General features: G+C 43.9%; 1 protein-coding gene across 1 annotated transcript in view; it reads left to right on the top strand.

The window, feature by feature from the left end:
- The window catches only part of LOC140408989 (uncharacterized), a 112,661-nt gene that overhangs the window by 49,597 nt on the left and 38,746 nt on the right, over nucleotides 1–24,318 (top strand). Inside the window, exon 4 of the mRNA XM_072496994.1 lies at nucleotides 54–156. Coding sequence (XP_072353095.1) covers nucleotides 54–156 — 103 coding nt within the window. The remainder of the gene's footprint in view (nucleotides 1–53; nucleotides 157–24,318) is intronic.

The following is a 24,318-nucleotide window of genomic DNA, read 5'->3' as shown; positions in this document are numbered from 1 at the left end:
ACTTAATCTTTTTCCTTTCTCTTCCATTGAAGTATCACTTTATTGCATTCCAGGTTTAGAGTCAAGTTTTCGCCCTTCAACGACACCATCCACATCAAGAACAAAAACACAGTCTACTTTAGGCGGCCATCTGAACCATGCCAAGTTATTCAGTTCGTACGTACAGCTTACATATTTGTTCCAAAATAGAGTTTATGTGCAGTATTGCCCTCAGAGGTTTGCCCTCATTTATATCAGAGGTTTCTGAAATCACTGGTACTTAGACATGTTAAGAAAGTGCTGATTCTCTGCCTATATACCATGTGTTGGGGGTCTCGCCTCCATGGAGCTGGATCTGTGTCCATCCCCTCTGCCTTGTGGAGGGCCATATGACTGAGGTACAGGTAGCTGAGGCTGTTGCCTGTGTTAGTTTTGTTGCTCCTCTTGTTCTTCATCAGAGATGCAAGGTGGCACTTCATAACCTTATCCCGTGCCTGTGCTGAAGAATGACAACAGGACAGTGCAGCTGCAGGTGAGTGAAGTGCAAGGCAGGTGTAACTGAATTCCAGAAAGTTGGCAATCACCTGTCAGGAAGTGAAAACACATCCTCAGAAGTTCTGTGATTACTAAGCTCTCACCTGGGTATGGCTGCAGCTCTTCGGCTTCACTGTTCAAAGCCCCAGCCTGTCAGTTCCACTGAAAAAAACACTTCTCGATGTGCACTTAGCTCAGTGACCCTGGCAAGTTGCTGACAGCTCAGAAAGTAGATGTGCTAATTGCTAAAGCCAGAATAGATGGCTTAAACAGCAGCTAATTATAGATTTGAATAATTTAGTTACTTACCAATAGCTCCAAGGGGTTTCCCCACTCGGCCACAAACTCCCCTGCATGTAATCCGGAAGTGGATTGGGTGATGCAGAAATCCCAACCCTAAATTACTTTTATTGGATTTAACTCCATGCATACACTCATGCACATACACACACGCACCCAAGTCCCCCTCCTCTTTCCTGATAAAATTTCCCCTATTATTTCACAGCTGTGCAACTAACAATATTTTGCTAACTGATTCCTTGCAAACTTTTGCTTTCCATCTTCTATTATCAAGTTCTGACCAGCATTCCTTGATGTGATCTTGCAATGGAGGCAGAACAGCAGCAGTAGGAAGAAGTAATCATATCATAGAATTTACAGTGCAGAAGGAGGCCATTCGGCCCATCGAGTCTGCACCGGCTCTTGGAAAGAGCACCCTACCCAAGGTCAACACCTCCACCCTATCTCCATAACCCAGTAACCCCACCCAACACTAAGGGCAATTTTGGACACTAAGGGCAATTTATCATGGCCAATCCACCTAACCTGCACATCTTTGGACTGTGGGAGGAAACCGGAGCACCCGGAGGAAACCCACGCACACACGGGGAGGATGTGCAGACTCCGCACAGACAGTGACCCAAGCCAGAATCAAACCTGGGACCCTGGAGCTGTGAAGCAATTGTGCTATCCACAATGCTACCGTGCTGCCCCGTGACAGGCAGGCAGCCACATTAAAGGAAAAATAAAGAAATACTTTGAAATTACAACTCAGAAACCGGCCATTCGGTCTAACATGGCCAAGGGAGAAAATAATTTAAATCGCATTTATCACCCAATTTCCTTATCCCTTGATTCCCCTTCCCTTTTCTCCATTCATTTATCCAATCTAGTTGTGAATAGTTTCAGTTTTTGGTTCAATTACTAATTCTACAAGTGAATTCCAGCACCTCACAGCTCTATCCTACATATCTTCCATTGAATCTTGTCTCTTGCGACTAGGGGCTTTTCACAGTAACTTCATTGAAGCTTACTTGTGACAATAAGTGATTATTATTATTATTATTGACCTTGACCTTTCAAATGGCTGAAAACAGTTTGCTTCTATCTAACCAGCTCCATCCTTCCATAATTTTAAACACTGCCACCCTATTGTTCTGTAATCTGCATTATACCAATGAAATAAATCTCCGTTCTTTCTATATATTTGTCATCCTAATTTCTCATACCAGATGACATCTGAGTGAATTGTAAAGCACCAAATTTATTCATATAGTGTACAGTCCAATACTGCACATAGTGCTCTTACAGAGGTTTTATTAAGATTTTATACAGTCTCATCTTTACTTCTTGTTTTTTTAATATTCTGTCCCTCTTGAGATAAAATCCAGTATTCCATTAACTTTTTCTGTGGTCTAATCAACCTGAAGTCCTATGACCCTGTATCGCTAAATCCCTCTGCACCAAGTTTGCTTCCATTCAGAATATAACGACTGTTTTTGTTTAACTAAATAATAATAATACCCTTTTATTGTCACAAGTATGAAGTTACTGCGAAAAGCCCCTAGTCGCTACATTCCGGCGCCAGTCCGGGTAAGCTGGTAGGGGAATTGAACCCGCGCTGCTGGCCTTGTTCTGCATCACAAACCAGCTGTCTAGCCCACTGAGCTAAACCAGCCCATTAAACCAGCTTTAGAGTGGTTTCACAGGTCGGCGCAACATCGAGGGCCGAAGGGCCTGTACTGCGCTGTAATGTTCTATGTGCTATCTGTTCTAGCCCTTGCCCCATCTTATCAATATTCTTTCATAGTTTTCTTTGATCTTCTAAAGAATTAACTACACCTCCTGCTTTGCTACCAACAACACATATTGACACCACCTTGGAACACCACTATCCCTGCTGTACAAATTCATGGTACCACCATAGGTGAGGAATTTGAATTTGTAAATGCTTTAGCCATAATCTCACAAGTTCTTCCTCCTCAGGCAGTGTCCCTTTAGATTGGAGAATTGCAAATATATATGTCATTATTTTTTTAAAAAGAGATGAGAGAGAAAGCCAGTACACCTGGAATTATAGACCCGTTAGTCTGTTGTGGAAAAGTTATTGGAATCTATAATGAAGCACATGGAAAATTTTGAGCTGAATGGAGGGAGCCAATGTGGATGCGTAAAGAGTAGGTCATGTCGGAACACCCTAACCAAGTTTTTTGAGACGGGAATGTCCATTAATGTAAATTATGTAGACTTCTAGAAGCATTCAAGAAGGTTTTATACAAAAGACTGTTATCCAAAATGAAAGTTTATTGAATTGAAGACAAATTATCAACCTGGATAGGAGATTGATTAGGCAGGAGAAGATAGAGAGTACGGATAATCAGTACGCACCTGAATTGTGAACAAGGGGCCCATGGTGTCAAACAACGATTTGTGCTGGGACCTTAAGAGCTCATTATACTTATTGATGACTTAGATAACCACAATAGAGACCCATATATCCAAGTTTTCCAATGACAGAAAGATTAGTGGCATAAGTTTTGTAGCATTACATTACAACAAGACATTGCTAGATTAATGAAGTGGGCAAAACTGTGGTAGATGGATTTCTACGCAGGCAGCTGACAGGTCATCCTCGGGAAGGTGGAGTTCCAACGACATGGGAGTCCGTGTGTGCATATCACTGAAATGTAGTAATATAATAAAAAATGGTAATGAAATGTCACCTTTCTAACAAGTGGGCTAGAATATAAAAAGGAGGCAATTTTAGTACAGCTATATAAGCTACTGGTTAGATAAGGGTACTGTGTAGACACTGCACCATAGAAAGGACATTGTAACCTTGGAAAGACTGCAGTGCAGACTTAGCAGCATGTTCCCTGGGCTCGATGTGTCAGATTGTGAGAGTGAATCTATAAATAAGAGTTGTTTTCCTCAGATTATAGAAAAATACTGGGTGTTACGATACCCTGGGATGGTGCGCGGTCAATTCCAGCTCCACTTGACCCGGAGTCACAAGTGAATTAACCAGTAATTCTTCAAAAAAACCCCGAAGTCTTTGGCTGCCCAATAATTACAGTCACCAGGTCTGTAATTGTAAACACAATTACAGTTTGTCTATAACAAGAACTATAATGAAATATAATAGCAAACACAACTAGTTATATCCCCCACCCTCTACACAAACACACAAGACAGACAACCACAGAGGGGAAGAAAGAGGTAAAAAAATCATAAGTAAAAGGAAAAAAGCATCTTTGTTTCCGATGGTTGTTTCCAGCACCTTACTTTCAGTTTGCGGTTTGTATTCGGGCCTCTGTAGTTTTAGAAATACAGCACTTACAGGCATTCTGGAGATAGATAGCAGTACAGTAGTCACAGACTTTCCGAAGAAAGATAGCAGATTCCAGTCTTTTGCTGCAGCCTGTAGATAGATTCATTTAGATTCTCTGTAGTTTCAGAAGGTCAGCCTTTCTGGAGGAAACACGGAGGAGAGAGAGTAGAACCTTGCTGATGTGCTGCCAGATCAGAACTGAAACTCTTTGGGACTCTGAAAAGCATTCCACTGGGATAGGATTCAATCACCACCTGCTACAGGGAAGAGTACAGCCTTTTGGGCCAATTCATTGGCCACCAGCCAATCAATCAAACCAAGTCCCAGCCCATCTCTCTCATTGGTGCCGTCAAATCAGCAGCCTCCTATGCAAACCTGCTGAGACTCGCAGAGTGTTCTCTCCTTAAACTCTGAATTCTGCTGCTTGCCTTAATGTGGAGATGCCCGCGTTGGACTGGGGTGAGCACAGTAAGAAGTCTTACAACACCAGGTTAAAGTCCAACAGGTTTGTTTCGATGTCACTAGCTTTCGGAGCGCTGCTCCTTCCTCAGGTGAATGAAGAGGTATGTTCCAGAAACACATATATAGCCAGATTCAAAGATGCCAGACAATGCTTGGAATACGAGCATTAGCAGGTGATTAAATATTTACAGATCCAGAGATGGGGTAACCCCAGGTTAAAGAGGTGTGAATTGTGTCAAGCCAGGACAGTTGGTAGGATTTCGCAGGCATCCCCCACCATCTGGCCTGTGAAATCCTACCAACTGTCCTGGCTTGACACAATTCACACCTCTTTAACCTGGGGTTACCCCATCTCTGGATCTGTAAAGATTTAATCACCTGCTAATGCTCGTATTCCAAGCATTGTTTGGCATCTTTGAATCTGTCTATATATATGTTTCTGGAACATACCTCTTCATTCACCTGAGGAAGGAGCAGCACTCCGAAAGCTAGTGACATTGAAACAAACCTGTTGGACTTTAACCTGGTGTTGTAAGACTTCTTACTGTGCTTGCCATAAAGACACATGTCCATTCATCATCCATGGATCAAAAATAAGATTGGCAAAATAAAAGAATGGGGAAATAAGGAAATAAATAGGAAGGACCCTTACATGGGGATTTGATTGACATTTTTAGGATTTTTAAAGGAATTTATTGTGAAGATAGAAACAATTCCCACTGGTGGGGGACCTAACCTTAAAATCAAAGTCATTCAGGAGAGATCAGAAAACACTTCATCACAGGAAGTGTGAAACCCTCTCTCACAAAGAACAGAAGATGCTAACTCAATTGGTTATGAGATGATTTAAAGCCAAAGGTATTAAGGGATATGGCGGTATGTTGGGTGGATAGAGTTGGCATACATTTCGGTCATGATTTCTATGAAGAGTGGGAAGGAACTGAAGGTACTACATGATCTAATCTTTTACATATGCCCCATTTAAGGTCTCTGGTTCCTTTTTCAGCCATTTTGCTAAAGAAGGTTAAAGGGGCAGCCTACGTGGTGTTTAATGGAGGCGATGTGGGTCTTCGCTGCCGGCTAGAGAACCGGCCCTGAGTCACTCCTTTTGGGAAGGCCTACTGTCTTAAGTGCCTCTCAGGCACTTCCCTGGGATCAAGGAACCTGGGAATGGAAATCTTGCCTGTGAGAGCCAATCAGAGGCAGCAGCTGGACATTGCTTGGCAGCACCACCTTGGGAGAGGTGGCAGCTGTCGGTAATGCACCCACATGAGGCTCAGCATTGCTGAGAAATCCTGGTTAGTGAAGGCAGGATGGGCGTGGTGGGAGGGAGGGGTAGGTTTTGAAGCAAGGGCATTAGCGTGGTTCTGAGCCCAGCTGCCCCCTTCTCAGTGCTGGGTCCATTGATCTAGAAGTCCGCAAGGAACGCCAAAAGCTTGTGAATACCAGTAGTGGCGGGTTAAGTCCCTTAAGTTGGTATCAATTGCAACCTGCCAACGTCCCATCTGATTAGCACTCTCCCCCCCTCTCACTCCCCTTTGCCACAAAACCCGCCTCAGCAGAGAGCTTTCTGCACCCCTCCCCCCCTCCCCCCCTCCCAATGTGTGTGTACTATATTGACTTAGTTGTCTTCAGCTATTTCAGACTTGGCTCTAATTTAGAACATTTGAAGTCAAAGGAAAAATCACCATTTTCTTGCTGTTTCCTTATTGAAAACAGTCTAACTTCAATGTCCATGCTCTATGCTTGCTTTCAGACAATTTGACACGCTCCTTCATTTTTATTTGCTCCCCTGTTTTAATTTTGCAGCAAATTAGATATACAAGATTCTATTGAAAATCACTGAACAAAAAGATTTGAAAGAAGTTAATTTTTCAGAAAATGCAGGGAACGTAAAGTGTTTTTTTTCAGGCAATCATTCTAAAATGCCACATCGATGTTTTGAAAGTGAGATAAGGAAGTCATTTCTATCTGGAAGTGGTTGTACACTGGCTGACTGACAGTTCTTAAGCTTGTACCATTAGGGGGCAGCAAATCATTACGTTTGAAATATCACATCCATGCTAACATCACAAAGAGAAAAGTCCTAACAGGTTTGTTTCGGAGCAGTGCTCCGAAAGCTAGTGATTCAAAACAAACCTGTTGGACTTTAACCTGGTGTTGTAAGACTTCTTACTGTTCTCACCCCAGTCCAACGCCAGCATCTCCACATCATCACAAAGAGAACGATTACTCTTGTTTTTAAGCCATTTTATAGAATCATATAATAGTTACCTCACAGGAGGGAGACATCTGGCACACCTGTAGTCATCTAGTCCCACTCTCCTGCCTTTCCTTGTAGCCCAGTCTTTTCTCTTCCGATAATGATTCTGAGGATGTGGATGAGTTTTGTCTCACTACCCACCTGTCTGGTGTTAAAAGCAGCTGGAAAATTGCAAAGGAGAAACCACGAATGAAACATGAAAAAAAGGCACTGCAGGAAGGCCTGGCAAAACCACCGAATTTTAAAAAAGGGAACAAATTGAATTCCTCAAATACTTTAAATAAAACATATTCATCCACTATTTCTTCCAGTATTTATGATATCCAGAGTTTTAAATTAAATAAATTCCAGAAAGACATATTTCACAGCAGCATTCTTCAATTAGTTGAATCATATTTTATGTGCCTTTTGAATCCTATTTTAAAGTTATTATTTTTGAGACCATGGGTAAACTGCTTATTTTCCCCCAGAACAATGGAGCTTCCGCTCACTTTTGTATCTGCTGCACATGCAAGCCTGGAACTTCATCGGATATTCAGAATCGGGAGAATTCCCAGCTCCGCAAGCATGATTTCTATAAATGAGGCCCCAAATGTCTGATATTTGGTCTGTGGGGGTGGGTTATATTATGGGCCGGGGTGGGCAGCAATGGAAGTGGTGTGGGGCTGGAGGTGGGCACGATGTGGTTTGGGCATCTTGGGCACAGAAAGGTGCATTTGAGAGCTTGGAAGGTGATGGTTTGTGAAGGTGAAGGTCCTGTGCTTCAGAGGAGATGTAATTGACCCGTCAGGTGAGTGGGAACTCTGAAAATGTCCCACGGGTGGCTCATCATGGGCTTTCTCTGGGAAAGAACTGTCGTGGTTGCAGTCTATTGACAGCACATTGTACTGAAGCACTGGATTCATGGAGTGGTCACAAGACATACACATGGAGATGGCATCATCTTGACACCACTATCTAGTAAAGATATTCTGAAGTAATGTAGCTAGCAGCCGTGTCTCAGTGGATGAATACTGAACAGTGCCATGGTCATTAATCTAACCACTTTCCCTCTCGCCACCCATCTATCAGGGTGCACCAACATAGTTGACCTTTCACAAGACCCTTCACAGCTGCACACTACCATGGCATAGCAGTGTGATTGAGAAGCAGTAAGCCAGTGGGGCTGTCAGTGTTTGTGGAGCACAGCATGCTACCTTCAGTCACAGCTGCACCGTCCATGGCACCAAGTATTTGTGAAGAACCCATTTCTCCACCTTAACAGAGCGGTCCTGAAAAGGAGTGGCTTCTGAATAGAGTGGCTTAATTGGGAACTTGGAGATGGTGGGAAATATTGGTAAGTGGAATCAGTAAAATCTGTAGCCTTGTTTAGCAGCTTGACTTAAACGTAGAACTTTAGAAATTCTAGTTAACAGAACTTGCCAGCCAGTGGCAACTAACTGTCAATTGTAAGCATTTGTTTTTCAATAAGTGCTAACCACCAGGTGTCGGGCAGTTGAATCATCACTGGGAAATTGGAAATAGTATAAAAGCAGAGAGGGTGTGAAACGGAGTGGCATTTGAACAGATTAGTGAAATTGGGAATTTTGAGAAGAGGGGGAAGGACCTAATATATAAATAACTGAGAAATATAAATAATAAGAGTTACGGCTACAGGAGCTGACCTGTGAGGGAGCAGCAGGGTAGAGCAGAGCATTCCCAACAGTCAGCGGCACCAGAAGAGTTGACATCAATTTCTGAATTGAGTGTAGGTGCAGACTTAATGGGCCGAATGGCCTCCTTCTGCACCGTAGGGATTCTATTCTATTCTATTCTAAAGATGTGCAGGGTAGGTGGATTGACCATGCTAAACTACCCTTTTAATGGAAGAAAAAGAATTGGGCACTTTACATTTTTTTAATTTTAAAAAATGTTATGGAAAGGGACAAAGGTGGACTGGAAATAAAGGTTTGGAATTGGGAGAAGGCCAAGTTTAATAGGATAAGACACAATGTGGCCAATATCGACTGGGAGTAGCTGTGGGAAAATCATTAAAAAAAAAATTTTGTGTACACAATTCATTTTTTTCAAATTAAGGGGCAATTTTAGCATGGCCAATCCGCCTACCCTGCACATCTTTGGTTTGTGGAGGCAAAACCCACGCAAACATGGGGAAAATGTGCAAACTCCACACGGACAGTGACCCAGAGCCGGTATCGAACCTGGGACCTCGGCGCTGTGAGGCAGCATTGTTAACCACTGTGCCACCGTACTGCCCTTTGTGGGAAAACCTATATCAGAACAGTGGGATTCATTCAAAAAGGAAGTAGAAAGAGTACAAGGGCCAACGAGGAAGTAGAAAGAGTACAAGGGCCAACATGTTCCCGAAAAGGTGAAGATTAGGCGCAATAAGTCCAGAGAACCTTGGATGTCAAGGGATATCCAGTGTTGGATACAGAAACAAAGGGAGGTTAATGGCAGATATGGAGGGATTGAAACAGTGGAAGTCTGAGAGGAATATAGAAAATGCAGGGGGCTAGTGAAAAACGAAATTAGGAAAATGAAGGGGGGTATGAAAATACACTGGCGAGTAAAATAAAGGCAAATCTAAAGAAAGATCCAGGGAAAGAGTAGAGCCCATTAGGAACCAATGTGGCAACCTGGGTGTGGAGCCAGAAGATGTAGGTGAGATTTTAAATGAGTACTTTGCATCCGTGTTCACTATGGAGAAGGACAATATAGGTAAATAAATCAGGAGGGGGACCTTGATGGTATAAACAAATTAACATTGAGAGGGAGGAGATATTAATGATTTTAGCAGGCTTAAAAGTGGATATATCTCCAGGCCCAGATGAGATGCATCCCAGGCTACTGGGAAGCGAGGAGATTGCAGAGATTCTGACAATTTTCGAACCTTCTCTGGTCGCAGGAGAGGTACCAGGGGAGTGGAGGACATCTAATGTGGTAGCATTATTCCTCCTCCTCAGAGGTTGGGACTTTGCTCATGGCATCTTCCTCTTCAGGTTGTAGACCCCTCTGCAACGCAGTGTTGTGCAGCATGCAACACAGCACTACTCTTCTTGATACCCTTGCTGGTGCATACTGTAGGGCTGCACCTGAATCACATTTTTAGAATGCCAATGGCTTGCTCAATTGTACACCTTGTGAAAACATGGCTGCTGTTGTAGTTGCGCTCAGCCTCAGTTTGAGGGTTCCTAAAGAGAGTCATTAGTCAGGCTCTTAAGGAGTAGCCCTTGTCCCCTGGCAGTCAGGTCTGCAAAGGCAGCTGAAGTAGTTGAGGCAGTTGGGAATATTAAGCTACCAGGGAACCTTGCACACATACAAAAGAAAACCTTGTGGTCACAAACTACATGGACGTAGATTGAGTGGAAGAAATTCTCGTTGACAACAGTGTCCGAAAGTTGAGTTGTGGCCTTTATGACAACAAGGGTGCATTCAATAACACCCTGCACCTGAGGGAAGCCTACCAATTGGGCTAAAGCCATAGCTCTCTGCACCTGAGATGCCAAATCTACATGGAAATTAATGTGACACCCAAAGAAAGAAACAGGGCAATAGTTATATCCTTAATGCAGTTGCATGCTGCTGATTGGGATATACCAGTCAGCTCTCCTGCTTTGCCCTGGAAAGAACTTAACACATAAAAAATGAGAGTGATGGTTACTTTTAGAGCCACTGACAGGACATGGGGGTTAATTAGAGTGTGATTTGAGTTGTTGGTGGATCATGTGATGTATGTCCATCACCACTTCACATCTTAGCTCACTTGGCTGGACAGCTGGTTTGTGATGCAGAGTAAGGCCAACAGTGCAGGTTCAATTCCTGCATCGGCTGAGGTTATTCATGAAGGCATCACCTTCTCAACTTTGCCCTCGCCTGAGGTGTGGTAATCCTCAGGTTAAATCACCACCAGTCAGCTCTCCCCCTCAAAAACATTTTCCTCATCTCATGTCTTAAATGAGTGATGCCTTGTTTTTAAACAGTGACCCCTAGTTCTAGATTCTCCAGTAAGAGGAAACACACTTTCCATATCCACCTTGTCAAGACCCCTCAAGATCTTATATGTTTAGATTCAAGTAGCCTCTGACTCTTCAACTCCTGCGGATACAAGCCTAGCTTGTCCAACCTTTCCCCATAAGACAACCTACCATTCCAGGTATTAGTCTGATAAACCTTCTCTGAATTGCTCCCCATTGCTCTGAATTTACATCCTTCCGTAAATAAGGAGACCAATATTGTACACAGTATTCCAGATGCAGTTTCACCAATGCCCTGTATAATTGAAGCATAACCTTCTTGCCTTTATATTAAATTTCCCTTGTTTTAAATAATAGCACACTGTTAACTTTCCTAATTACTTGTTGTACCTGAATATTCACCTTTTGCAATTCATGCACCAGGACCCCCAGATCCCTCCACATCTCAGAGCTCTGCAATCTCTCATCGTTTAGATAATAAGCTGTTTTATTGTTCCTGCTAAATGGACAATTTTATCTTTTCCCACGTTATACTCCATTTGCCAGACCTTTCTTTCACCTCTCCAAAAAGGCACCCTGCCTATCCAAAAAAATCCACAAAGATCAGACCTGCTGTTACCAGCTCTAACATGTAATACTTGGCCGTCGGGATTCTCTTTTCCCAATGGCAGCGCAACCCCGCCTGCTGATTTCCTGGCGGCATGGGATGGCTTCAATGGTAAATCCCATTGACAAGCAGTGGAGCGAGAGAATCCAGCCGCCAGAAAGCAACACGCCCCTAGCAACACGTGGCTGAGGGAGCAGAGTGTTTCACAAATCTATTTCATCAAAATCATACATGTGTGATTACACAAAATCACACATTTAAATGGGTAGCTATCTCTGTGAAATGTGCTTGTGCAAAGCATGACTCACCCTCATTCCCGCTCCTGTGCAAGTGGTTGGTGGCATGTTTGGAGGGTGGACTTCTGATTTCCGGGGGCTCATCCTCCATTTTCAAAATCCAGGTTGCAGTTTGCTGAATTGTCCAGTATTTATTATTAGCCTTTGGATTTGAAGTAAAAGGATTCTCTCTTCATCCTCAAGAGATTTGCACATTTCTGTTCTATTTTCCAAAGGCTTTAAAAGGCACTGCAGATTCAATTCTCAATTTCAGGCAGCCTTATATTTCTCCTCCTTTTCTATTATGAACTGCTGACCTATACAAAGAACAAAAAACATTGCCTGTAATTAACACACCTGTGCACAGCCATAAGACAGCTGGTTGTTAACAGTTAGAAAAAAATATATTTTTCAAGAATGTAAGCTTTTCTCAAAAGTTTGATGAGGATCGAGGCTTGTTTCTCCAAGTGAGTTAAGCACAATCGGAAATGTCTTGAGAAATTAGGATTCTGTTGATTGACTGTGTCTATGTCAATCAAAACCGACCAGAAGTATTAACTCTGTTTCTTTCTCCACAAATGCTGCCAGACTGACTGAGTGTTTCCAGCATTTTCTGTTTTCATTTAAGCCACATCCCTCCATGAGTGAAAAATCCAGGGTAAAATGTATTTCTCTTACGAACGACTTTGGGGACTTGAGGGAAATGTTTTAAATATTACAAAACTTGAAAACTGAAATAATCAATTTTTGAATATCCAACAGCATAATTTGGATGTTTATGAAAATCTATGTCCAATAAAACCAATTGGCAGTCCCAGTGCTCCTGGGCCTTAGAACCTCATTTCCGAATTATCCCTAGATTCCAGAATAGACCTTGAAAGACATTCCAACTTCTCCCAGATCTTGTGACTGCCAATGATGCTAAATAAGCCCCTTGTGACACAGGAGCAACAGTAGCATGGGAATTCTTATCAAGAGGGAGCAGAATACATTGCATGAATACATGCCCTTTTGGCACCAGTAGCTCGACAAGAAAATATTAGTTTAGCCTGAACCTGAAAGTGGGGCAGTCTTTCCGATAGCCAGTATCACACCCATTCGGTATCCAAAATGAAAGTCTTGTGAATGTGTCCTCTGATTCACCATTATGTGTGGCCTACTGACATATGAATGAATGGTCTATACCCAGCAGCACAGTCATTGAAAAAGCAGCCCAGATGTTCAAATTGAATGCAGAATTTAATTGTTGACTGAAAGGTATGACAGTAAATAATTAACCAAATCTCTGTGGTGAGGGAATGTGAGATCACAGTAAAATGATTTACTCCAAACCCCGCGCGATTCTCCGAGGTGCGGAGAATCGGCGGGCATTTGCGCCGTTGCGTTTGACGCACTGCGGGCCGCTGGAAGCGGCGGGGCCGCCGATTCTCTGGGCCGAGCGGCCGCGCGGATACGACAGAGTCCTGCCGGCGCTGTTCACCCCTGGTCACTGCCGGTGAGAACTCTGCACGAAGGGTCGGGGGGCAGCCTGTGGGGGCGGGGGGGGGGGGGGGGTGGGGGGTGGTTGCTCCGATGGGGTCTGGCCCACGATCGGGGCCCACCAATTGGCGGGCCGGCCTCTCCCCCACCGGGCCTACTTTCCTGTGCGGCCGACCCCTGATCACCGACGCCATGTTGAGTCGGGGCCGGCACGCTGAAGAAGTCCCCCGTTGGAACGGCGCCGGGAAGGGAGGCTGGAGTGGTGTGAACCGCTCCAGCGCTGTTCTGGCCCCCTGTGGGGGACAGAATCGGTCGTCCCTGTGCCCGTTTCGCGCCGTCATGAAACGCGACGGCGTTCACAACAGCGCAAACACTTGGGCTCCTTTTGGGAGAATCACCCCCTAATTTGGGGATTGTACACAGCTCTTTAGCATTGGGTATGGTTGAATACTCAAAATACTTTGTAACTAATTTTATTTCTATGACTTACAGTGAAAATGTTTTTGCATGTGCAATTCTGAAACTATATTTGCTTTAGTAAGTGCTGCAATGCTCCTGTATGGGAATAAATAAGAAAACTGGCAAATCAACTGAGGGAGGAGAGAGCAAAGGAAGGGAGGATGTATATAAACCAACAGTCAAATTACTCTTCCAGGAGAGTAATTTGAGTAGTACATTATAAACTGAAATTAATGAAGAAAACATATTATTGCTCGCTGTGACAGTTGAGGTTTTTTAGATTTGCATCCGGTTTGTTTGTTTATAAATATTCATTTTGTTTGAATGGAATTACTGTCCCCATATGCAAATTTATTGGCCATATTCTTATGGAGCATTGTGCTTTATTGCTGGATAGTTTGATACAGCACACAATATCCATTCTTCACCATTGTGTTATGGTAATCTTGGGGCGGCACGGCGGCGCAGTGGTTAGCACTGCTGCCTATGGCGCTGAGGACCTGGGTTCGATCCTGGTCCTGGGCCACTGTCTGTGTGGAGTTTGCATATTCTCCCCATGTCTGCGTGGGTTTCACCCCCACAATCCAGTGATGTGCAGATTAGGTGGATTGGCCACACTAAATTGCCTCTTAATTGGAAAACATAATTGGGTACTCTAAATTTTAAAAAAAATTGTTCTGGTAATCTTGACATTGTAGACAATTATATCTTGGACTATCACCCAGGAGAAATGGTTGAAGTGGATTAGAATGCTTGGAATATGATTTCTGTTCTTAAGGAAAAGTGGCATTTAAGAAGAATAGAAATGGGATTCCAAATTGTTACGGCTAATTTCAGCTATCATCCAACAGATTTCATTTTATATTAAAAGAAATATCAATTTTGCATTTATTTGATCCACAACAGCAAAAATGACTTCAAAATTTCACCATTTGACCTCAATTTGAGTGGCTGTGCAGACTTGTTAGCAATTAAGTTTAAAGGCATTTATGTTCCAACAAGTTAGCCACATGCAACAGCATATCATTATGCGGATGGCATAAAAATAAGTTAGAGTGGTCCACTAATTTTACTTGGGATTCCTTTTGGGCAGTTAAATTGCACAGAAAACTTCTAAAAGTTTAATCTCTTGGTTAAAGCTTTAAGCAACTTTTCTGTGAATCAGAAGTTTGTTTACAATGTACACTTGGGGCCCCATATGTTTCAGTTTAGATTGAATGTGACGCAAAAGATTCAACACCGAGTGGGTGTTGACTTTTTTAGATTGTGCAGTTTGTATTTACACCACTTGAATATGTTTTCCAGTATTTCATTAGCTTTAAAGGTAATAACACTTCACACAGTTTGTCTGTACATATTGTAGGTTACAATGCCAGAACTAGATGGTGCTAGAGAACTGATCTAACAGCAGGTGCTTTGAGTTTTTATAATGCTGTTTATAACAATGTATTATTACAAATAAAAATACAGCCAATTTGTGATTATACAGTGATATGTAATTAAGGCATTCGATGGGTGCAAAGGTTAGCAGCGTAAAACATTGAAAAAACTTAAAAACCTCACTTTGTTCCCAGCTGCAAATTGTGCATTACCAATCCTTGCCTAACCTACCATTCAGATTGAGGTGCACCAGCCACTTATTTGCAAACTCCATCTATCCTTCTATTTCCTTCCTCATTTTTCCGTGTCTGATATTTTAGTGGCTTCAGCAAACTTCAATTTAATTCCTTCAGTGCCTGTCACAAAATAATTATGAATACGAAAGGCCATTGGCCCATCTTAATTCCTTGGACAGAATTTACTGGCCTCCCTGGTTGCGGGTTCTGGTGCTTGGGGCGGGGGTAGGGGGGGGAACATGTGATCAAGTGGGAAGGTGGGGGCTGGACACCCTGTCATCTTCCCAACTCCCTCCGATTTAGCCCAGGAAGGAAAAGCATGAGAATGATCTACCCTCCCTGAGGCCATTTAAGGGCCTCATTCTGCCACTGCTGGCATTTAACTGGTGACTGGTGGGAGGGAGCTATGCCACATGGATAACCCACCAGATAAAGCCTGAAGGGTATGACTATAAACTGGGGTGTCCCTTCATGCCCAGTGGAAAGATCCACCAGAGCGATGGCCTGCCCACGGGTGAAGACTCACACCTGCCCTAAATACTAACCCCTTTCACCTCCCCGCCCATACAGGGCCTCCCTATCTGGGCCCTGCAAACCTATCCCACTTACCTTACTCCTGGTACTCTATTGACGATGCTTTCCATGGATCTTCTGAAGTACCGGCAGTGGCCATCCCAGTGGTGCTGCCGGTACTGGCGAGCCGATAGCATCAGGTTGGCCAACAGGTCTTGGGGGCAGTATTTCGGCACCTCACTGGGACTTGTGGGAGAAATTCCCTCTGAGCAGCTTGAAGCCGAATGATGGGAACATAAATACTTGATCAGGCCTCCCGAAAATAGCTGTAGTGGAGTTACCACTGGTTTTCCAGGTAGTGGATGGGCCTCCCACTGTAGTCTATAAATTCCACCCATTCTTTCAGAATGACTAACATTTCTCCCATTGAAGTAATGAATCATTTTTTAAAAAAATGATGCAGGTGTTTCACTATTAGTGGTCCATCTACTTCATATATTGATCATTCTTTCCTGCCTTCAGTCCTAAATTTTCCATTTATAGAGCTTAAAACATGTTCCTACATTCCATCTTGCTGCTTACATTTGGAGTAATTTTCCAGATTTGCTTTTCCCATGCTATTGGTTGCTGTTTGATCAAATACAATAGTTACCCACCAATCCACACTGCCGCATTCCCTTTTACATTGTGCCTCTTAATTGTATCAACAAGCCTCTTGTGCAGAATCTTACCAAATGTTTTTTGGGAACCCATATACACCACATCCATTTCCTTTATCAGTACACCTCATTATTTATTTGAGTTATGTTTCTTGTAAGTTAATAAAAACAGTATAAATGCAAAGGCTTTATGTATTTTTAATAGTGAGTAGTACTTCATATTTGGAAGGACTTGCACCGCAGCTGGTTTTGAGAAGAGATTGGCGTTATGCTGTGAGCATGTTTTATTTTTGTAACAGTCACTCAATCTTGAAGATCACAAGGTTGCTGCCTTGACTTCACTTTGGTGTTTGAAATGGGGATTGATTCTATTTTTGGATTGATATACTTTTGTAGCATCATCATAGCTGTCAGGGCAGTGTGTATATAGTAATGCACAACCTAATAGATTAACATTTAGAATATGCAAACTCAAGTGAATGGTGATCTTGGAAATAATTCAGTGTATATATTATGTGTAATTTTTCATTGTACCTATAAAATAGCAACCATGAATGTCCTTTATCTGCACAGCATGAGTTGAAAGTGGATTGGGGTGGCAGCATGTGGTCTGCAGAATTGTAGTGTATTTAAAAAAATGAATTATACATAAGCATAAAGTATGTAATTAAACAGCATTGACCTGAAAACAGCTGTATAATTTATCCACAAGCTTCCCTTCCTGATGACTCAATACACAGATAGATTTCCTCATTTCACATAAGGGATTGAATAGTTCATTTATCCATCAAATCCCTACAGTGCAGAAGGAGGCTATTTGGCCCATTTAGTCTGCACAGACCCTACCTAGGTCCACTCACCCGTAACCTCACCTAGCCTTTGGGCACTAAGGGCAATTTACATACATAGAACATAGAACATTACAGCGCAGTACAGGCCCTTCGGCCCTCGATGTTGCGCCGACCTGTGAACCCAATCTAAAGCCCATCTACACTATTCCCTTATCATCCATATGTTTATCCAATGACCATTTAAATGCCCTTAATGTTGACGAGTCCACTACTGTTGCAGACAGGGCATTCCATGCCCTTACTACTCTCTGAGTAAAGAACCTACCTCTGACATCTGTCCTATATCTATCTCCCCTCGATTTAAAGCTATGTCCCCTCGTGCTAGACATCACCATCTGAGGAAAAAGGCTCTCACTGTCCACCCTATCTAATCCTCTGATCATCTTGTATGCCTCAATTAAGTCACCTCTTAACCTTCTTCTCTCTAACGAAAACAGCCTTAAGTCCCTCAGCCTTTCCTCATAAGATCTTCCCTTCATACCAGGCAACATCCTAGTAAATCCCCTCTGCACCCTTTCCAATGCTTCCACATCCTTTCTATAATGTGGCGACCAGAACGGCACGCAATACTCCAAATGCGGCCGCACCAGAGTTTTGTACAGCTGCAACATGACCTCATGGCTCCGAAACTCAATCCCTCTACCAATAAAAGCTAACACACCGTACGCCTTCTTAACAACCCTATCAACCTGGGTGGCAACTTTCAGGGATCTATGTACATGGACACCGAGATCTCCCTGCTCATCCACACTACCATGAATCTTACCATTAGCCCAGTACTCTGTAATCCTATTACTCCTTCCAAAATGAATCACCTCACACTTTTCTGCATTAAACTCCATTTGCCACCTCTCAGCCCAGTTCTGCAGCTTATATATGCCCCTCTGTAACCTGTAACATCCTTCCGCACTGTCCACAACTCCACCGACTTTAGGGTCATCTGCAAATTTACTCACCCATCCTTCTACGCCCTCCTCCAGGTCATTTATAAAAATGACAAAGAGCAGTGGCCCCAAAACAGATCCTTGTGGTACACCACTAGTAACTGATCTCCAGGCTGAACATTTCCCATCAACCCTCTGTCTTCTTATAAGGTTTGTGAGGCACGACCCACCCTTCACAAAACCATGTTGACTATCTCTAATCAAATTATTCCTTTCCAGATGATTCTAAATCCTATCTCGTATAAACTTTTCCAAGACTTTGCCCACAACAGAAGTAAAGCTCACTGGCCTATAGTTACCGGGGTTGTCTCTACTCCCCTTCTTGAACAAGGGGACAACATTTGCTATCCTCCAGTCTTCTGGCACTATTCCTGTAGACAATGACGACATAAAGATCAAAGCCAAAGGCTCAGCAATCTTCTCCCTAGCTTCCCAGAGAATCCTTGGGTAAATCCCATCTGGCCCAGGGGACTTATCTATTTTCACACTTTCCAGAATTGCTAACACCTCCTCCTTATGAACCTCAAGCCCTTCTAGTCTAGTAGCCTGTACCTCAGTGTTCTCCTCGACAACCTTGTCTTTTTCCTGTGTGAATACTGACAAAAAATATTCATTCAGCACCTCTCCTATCGCCTCGGACTCGATGCACAACTTCCTACTACTGTCCTTGACTGGCCCTACTCTTACCCTAGTCATTCTTTTATTCCTGACATACCTATAGAAAGCTTTAGGGTTATCCTTGGTCCTACCTGCCAAAGACTTCTCATGTCCTCTCCTGGCTCTTCTTAGCTCTCTCTTTAGGTCCTTCCTAGCTAACTTGTAACTCTCGAGCGCCCTAACTGAACCTTCCGCTCTCATCTTTACATAAGCCTCCTTCTTCCTCTTGACAAGTGATTCAACTACTTTAGTAAAGCACGGCTCCCTCGCTCGACCACTTCCTCCCTGCCTGACAGGTACAAACTTATCAAGGACACGCAGTAGCTGTTCCTTGAACAAGCTCCACATTTCAATTGTGCCCATCCCCTGCAGTTTCCTTCCCCATCCTATGCATCCTAAGTCTTGCCTCATCGCATCATAATTGCCTTTCCCCCAGCTATAACCCTTGCTCTGTGGTATATACCTATCCGTTTCCGTCGCTAAAGTCATCGTAACCGAATTGTGGTCACTATCACCAAAGTGCTCACCTGCCTCCAAATCTAACACCTGTTCTGGTTCATTACCCAGTACCAAATCCAATGTAGCCTCGCCTCTTGTTGTCCTATCTACATACTGTGTCAGCCCTGCACACATTGGACAAAAACGGACCCATCTAAAGTACTCGAACTATAGCGTTTCCAGTCAATATTTGGAAAGTTAAAGTCCCCCATAACAACTACCCTGTTACTTTCACTCTAATCCAGAATCATCTTTGCAATCCTTTCCTCTACATCTCTTGAACCTTTGGAGGCCTATAGAAAACTCCCAACACGGTGACCTCTCCTTTCCTGTTTCTAACCTTAGCCCATACTACCTCAGTAGACGAGTCCTCATCAAACGTCCTTTCTGCCACTGAAATACTGTAATTGACTAACAATGTCACCCCTCCCCCTCTTTTACCACCTTCCTTGAGCTTACTGAAATATCTAAACCCCGGAAACTGCAACAACCATTCCTGTCCCTGCTCTATCCATGTCTCCGAAATGGCCACAACATCCAAGTCCCAGGTACCAACCCATGCTGCAAGTTCACCCATCTTGTTCCGGATGCTCCTGGCGTTGAAGTAGAAACACTTTAAACCACCTTCCTGCCTGCCGGTACACTCCTGCAACCTTGAAATATTACTCATGACCACACTACTCTCAACCTCCTGTATACTGGAGCTACAATTCAGGTTCTCAACCCCCTGCCAAACTAGTTTAAACCCTCCCAAAGAGCATTCGCAAATTCCCCCCCCCCCCCCAGGATATTGGTACCCCTCTGGTCCAGGTGCAGACCATCCCGTTTGTAGAGGTCCCACCTTCCCCAGAATGAGCCCCAATTATCCAGGTATCGCCACGTGTTCAACTGCTCTCTCTCCCTATTCCTCGTCTCGCTAGCACGTGGCACGGGTAACAACCCAGAGATAATAATTTAACATGGCTAATCCAATTACCTGCACATCTTTGGACTTTGGGAGGAAACCGGGGCACCCGGACGAAGCCCCTGCAGACACGGGGAGAATGTGTAAACTCCACACAGACAGTCATCCAAGGTCGAAATCAAACCCGGGTCTCTAGCTCTATGAGGCAGCAGTGTTAACCACTGTGCCACCAGGCCACCCTTTCTGTAGCATCCTTCAATTATTCTTCATCAATTTTCATATGCATTTTACCTAAGTTTTTTCCATTCATTCTCAGTACCTTTGTTTGCTGACATGATCATCATTTATTGCCCATTCCTAGTTGCCTTTGTATGTGGTGATGGGCCTTCTTGCACTTGATACAACGGAGTGGTTTGCTATCTTCTTTGGATGCTTGTCAAGAGCCAACAATGTGTATGAGACTGGAGTCTGCTTGTATAAGTACCCAGTGCACTGGATAAACCAGAGTGGGCATGGAAGGCAGGCTTCCTTTCCTGAAGGATACGTTCAGCAGGCGCCTGATGTTTGCCGTCAGCTGTCTGCCCTTGACAAACCCAGTTTGATCTTCCGCGATCACTTCTGGCAGCAACTCTCCAGTCCTGTTGCCAGGACTTTCGCTGGACAATTTGCATCAGTGTTCAGGAGCGAGAAAAGTTTGTATGTCCCACACTGTTGGGTGTTTGTTTTTTTCAAGATCAGTGAGATCGATGCCTGTGCCAGCGTGGGTGGCAGGAACCCCCTCGACAATGGGTCATTGAACATTCCCGGAGGTGAGGGGCCAGTACTGCCGCAAACCTGCCATGGGATCTTCAAGATCCATCTAAGAGAGCATGTGGAGCCTTAGTTTAATATTACATATCGAAGCTAGTATCTCCAACATTGTCATTGACAAAAGCACAGAGCTAAATTGCTGGCTTTGAAAGCAGACCAAGGCAGGCCAGCAGCACAGTTCAATTCCCGTAACAGCCTCCCCGAACAGGTGCTGGAGTGTGGCGACTAGGGGCTTTTCACAGTAACTTCATTTGAAGCCTACTTGTGACAATAAGCGATTTTCACTTCATTTCATTTCAAAGGGCTGCACTTGGATGTCAGCCCAGATTATGTTTTTAAGTTTCTGGAGTGAAGCTTCAACCTGTACCCTTGTAGCTCAAAGGTGAGAGAACTAGAACTGTTCAAAGGTTTACACCAGGTATTAACAACTTTTTGAAAGAATGATAATTCTGATCCTACCCTCAGGAAACATCCACATAGTTGTTTTTTCTTGAGGAGCCTTGGATTCTTTTTTCTCTTTATCCTCCCGGTCTGGAATTGTAAAAGCCAATTGACGTGACCCAACTCTTGATTCAACCAAGATGTAAATCTGCACAGACTACAGAATAATCTGGGATCTTCTGCTTCATATGTTTAGATACTTGTCGTAGTAGAGAAATTTGTCATCCTAGTTCTGCATCAGTGCTTCAACCTATAAAGGTCCTGTGGAAGTGAAATATCTCCACGTTTGTCACAAAGGTGGCCACCTCAGAGTCTTTGGACAGTATTCTCCCATGCTGCTTGGCTGGGTTGATGGCGGGCGGGAGTGAAGGATCAGCGGAAGTCAAAAAACTGTAAATCGCCGGTATAAAATCACGTTATATATTTTCCCAATGACAGATTAATGGTGGGTCGGTTGTCCTGCTGACTTGTGGCATGAATTCCATTTGCATTCATTTACATCTTATGAATGATGATTAAAACAGCTATCCACCGGAATCCTGTCAGACTTTCCAATCTTGCTTCATGCCAGCGTGAAAGTACATCGGTCTAAAACCCGATTACTAAAGGGTGGCATGCACAAGGTGGTCCTCAGTTCGCCAGAGACTTCAAGGTCACTGTAACAAAGCCTACCTGCCACAGTGTTAGGCTGCTCCTGATGTGCTGTAAACCACTCTGCCGGGGCAGATCGGTTCCTGCCCCCTCCCTCTTCATGCCAAGCTAGGCTTCATGGACAGCATCGTGCTGCTGGAACCAAGGACCCTCCTGTGTCACTGACTTGGATCAGTGCCGTACTTGGGGAGTACAGGAGTCTCCTTGCCTCCGGTTCTACACACCAGTGACTATCTGGACATCAATGTGCTATATGATTCATGCAATTAAGATCCGAAGTGCAACCAGGTTTGGAGTGTGAGGTGTGGCCGGGGGGGGGGGGGGGGGGGGGGGGGGAGAGCATAATGGCTGACAAAGACAAGAGGCTCACTGTGGAAGTTGAGCTGTGGGGTTGGGGGGGTGGGGGTGGAGAGTCCGTGGTGATAGAAGGGCAAGTCAGTGGATAAAGAAGACGAACAACAGGAGGCAGAGGGAAGAGTGAAGGGAGGGAAGCTAGACTTGACAAGCTGCATGAAAAGCTCACATACATGTGGGTCAAATGGATACAACATTGTTTGCTGGAAGGGGATGAATGAAGACTCTAGCTGCAGTGGGTAGAGGTCCAAGTGGGGCATGGGCACCTCATAGGTGGTGGGCCCGGGGTGGGGGTGGGGGGTTGGGGGGATTTGAATTGAGGACCAGACTTCCTCTTGAAGCTGCCAGCCTTTCTCTCTGGGTTGCTAGCATTCTGCACAGTCTGGTGAAGACAGGTGAGCTGGAGAGAGTGATATGTGTGTGGTAGACTGGTATTTAAATAAAGTGCTGTGACCTTCGAATCCAACAGCTGACGACGGGCGGCCAAATCAGCTGCCAGTCCATGAGGTGATTGGGAGGGTAACCTGTCTAGGCATAATTATTATTTTTTAAATTTAGAGTACCCAATTCACTTTATCCAATTAAGGGGCAATTTAGCGTGGCCAATCCACCTAGCCTGCACATTTTTGGGTTGTGGGGGCGAAACCCACGCAAACACGGGGAGAATGTGCAAACTCCACATGGACAGTGACTCAGAGCCGGGATCGAACCTGGGACTTCAGCGCCGTGAGGCAGCAGGGCTAACCCACTGTGCCACCGTGCTGCCCCGTCTTGGCATAATTATTAATTTTCTGAAATGGTGTTTTGCCACTGAACTCAATGGAAATGAAAATCGAGGGTTTCTCCATTGGGCAGCAGATCTACATCATCAGTTTTGCATTCGGGCACCAAGTTGTAAATCTCGCCACAGGTAGTCAGATCATATAATTCAGGCTAAAACTACAAAATGATTTTATCACAAGCAGAAAATAAATACAATGGAGTAATATTTAACACACTTTACTAATTTTCCAAGACTTGAAAATCAGTGCTCGGAAGCCTTGAAGATGAATTTCCTCTTTTGTATTCCCAATATGGAACTCCATCTGGCAGGAGTGCACATCTATAATTGTAGGGACTTGACCCATCATTTTTCAACCATTAAAATGGATGGTTAGAAAATCATGGGTTGCATATGCATAATCTACTGATGTACATGCTTAGTAGGAGCAGCTCTCCAGGAATATGCAAGCAAGGAATATTTCCTCCAGTACCTCTCTCCCAGGAAACTAACATGAGTCCTTTCATCTTTCAGTTAGGTGCATATCTGAACACACCTGTTAATTGAGTGAATTAAACATCCTTGGGCTGTTACCTCGGGTGGCATAATGGCACAGTGTTTAGCACTGTTGCCTCACCATGCCAGGGACCTGGGTTCAATTCCAAGCTTGGGTAACTCTGTAGAGTTTGCACTTTCTCCCTGATTAATTGAAAATTTGTACAACAGCATTGTACATTGGTTAAAACTCAAATCCAGGATAAGCACAATAGAAATAGTTTTCAAAACAATTGATAGGGTTATATTTGGAGCGGCCTACTGGATACGGTATAATTTATACAACAAGATATTTTAGAGGTAATTTTATAAATAGATGGTAAATGGCAATGGACCAATTCTCACATTTTCAACATGTAACTCCAGCAGTTGAAACTCAGGCTGGGATTTTCAGCTCCTCACACCTTTTGCGGGTGTCATGGTGGGCAGGAGTGGAAGGTAAAAAGATCAGACAGCAGGA

Source organism: Scyliorhinus torazame, chromosome 3 (genome assembly GCF_047496885.1).
Source record: "Scyliorhinus torazame isolate Kashiwa2021f chromosome 3, sScyTor2.1, whole genome shotgun sequence".
NCBI lineage: Eukaryota > Metazoa > Chordata > Chondrichthyes > Carcharhiniformes > Scyliorhinidae > Scyliorhinus > Scyliorhinus torazame.
The sequence above is the reverse complement of the archived record's forward strand: the minus strand, read 5'-3'. Positions and strand labels throughout refer to the sequence as shown.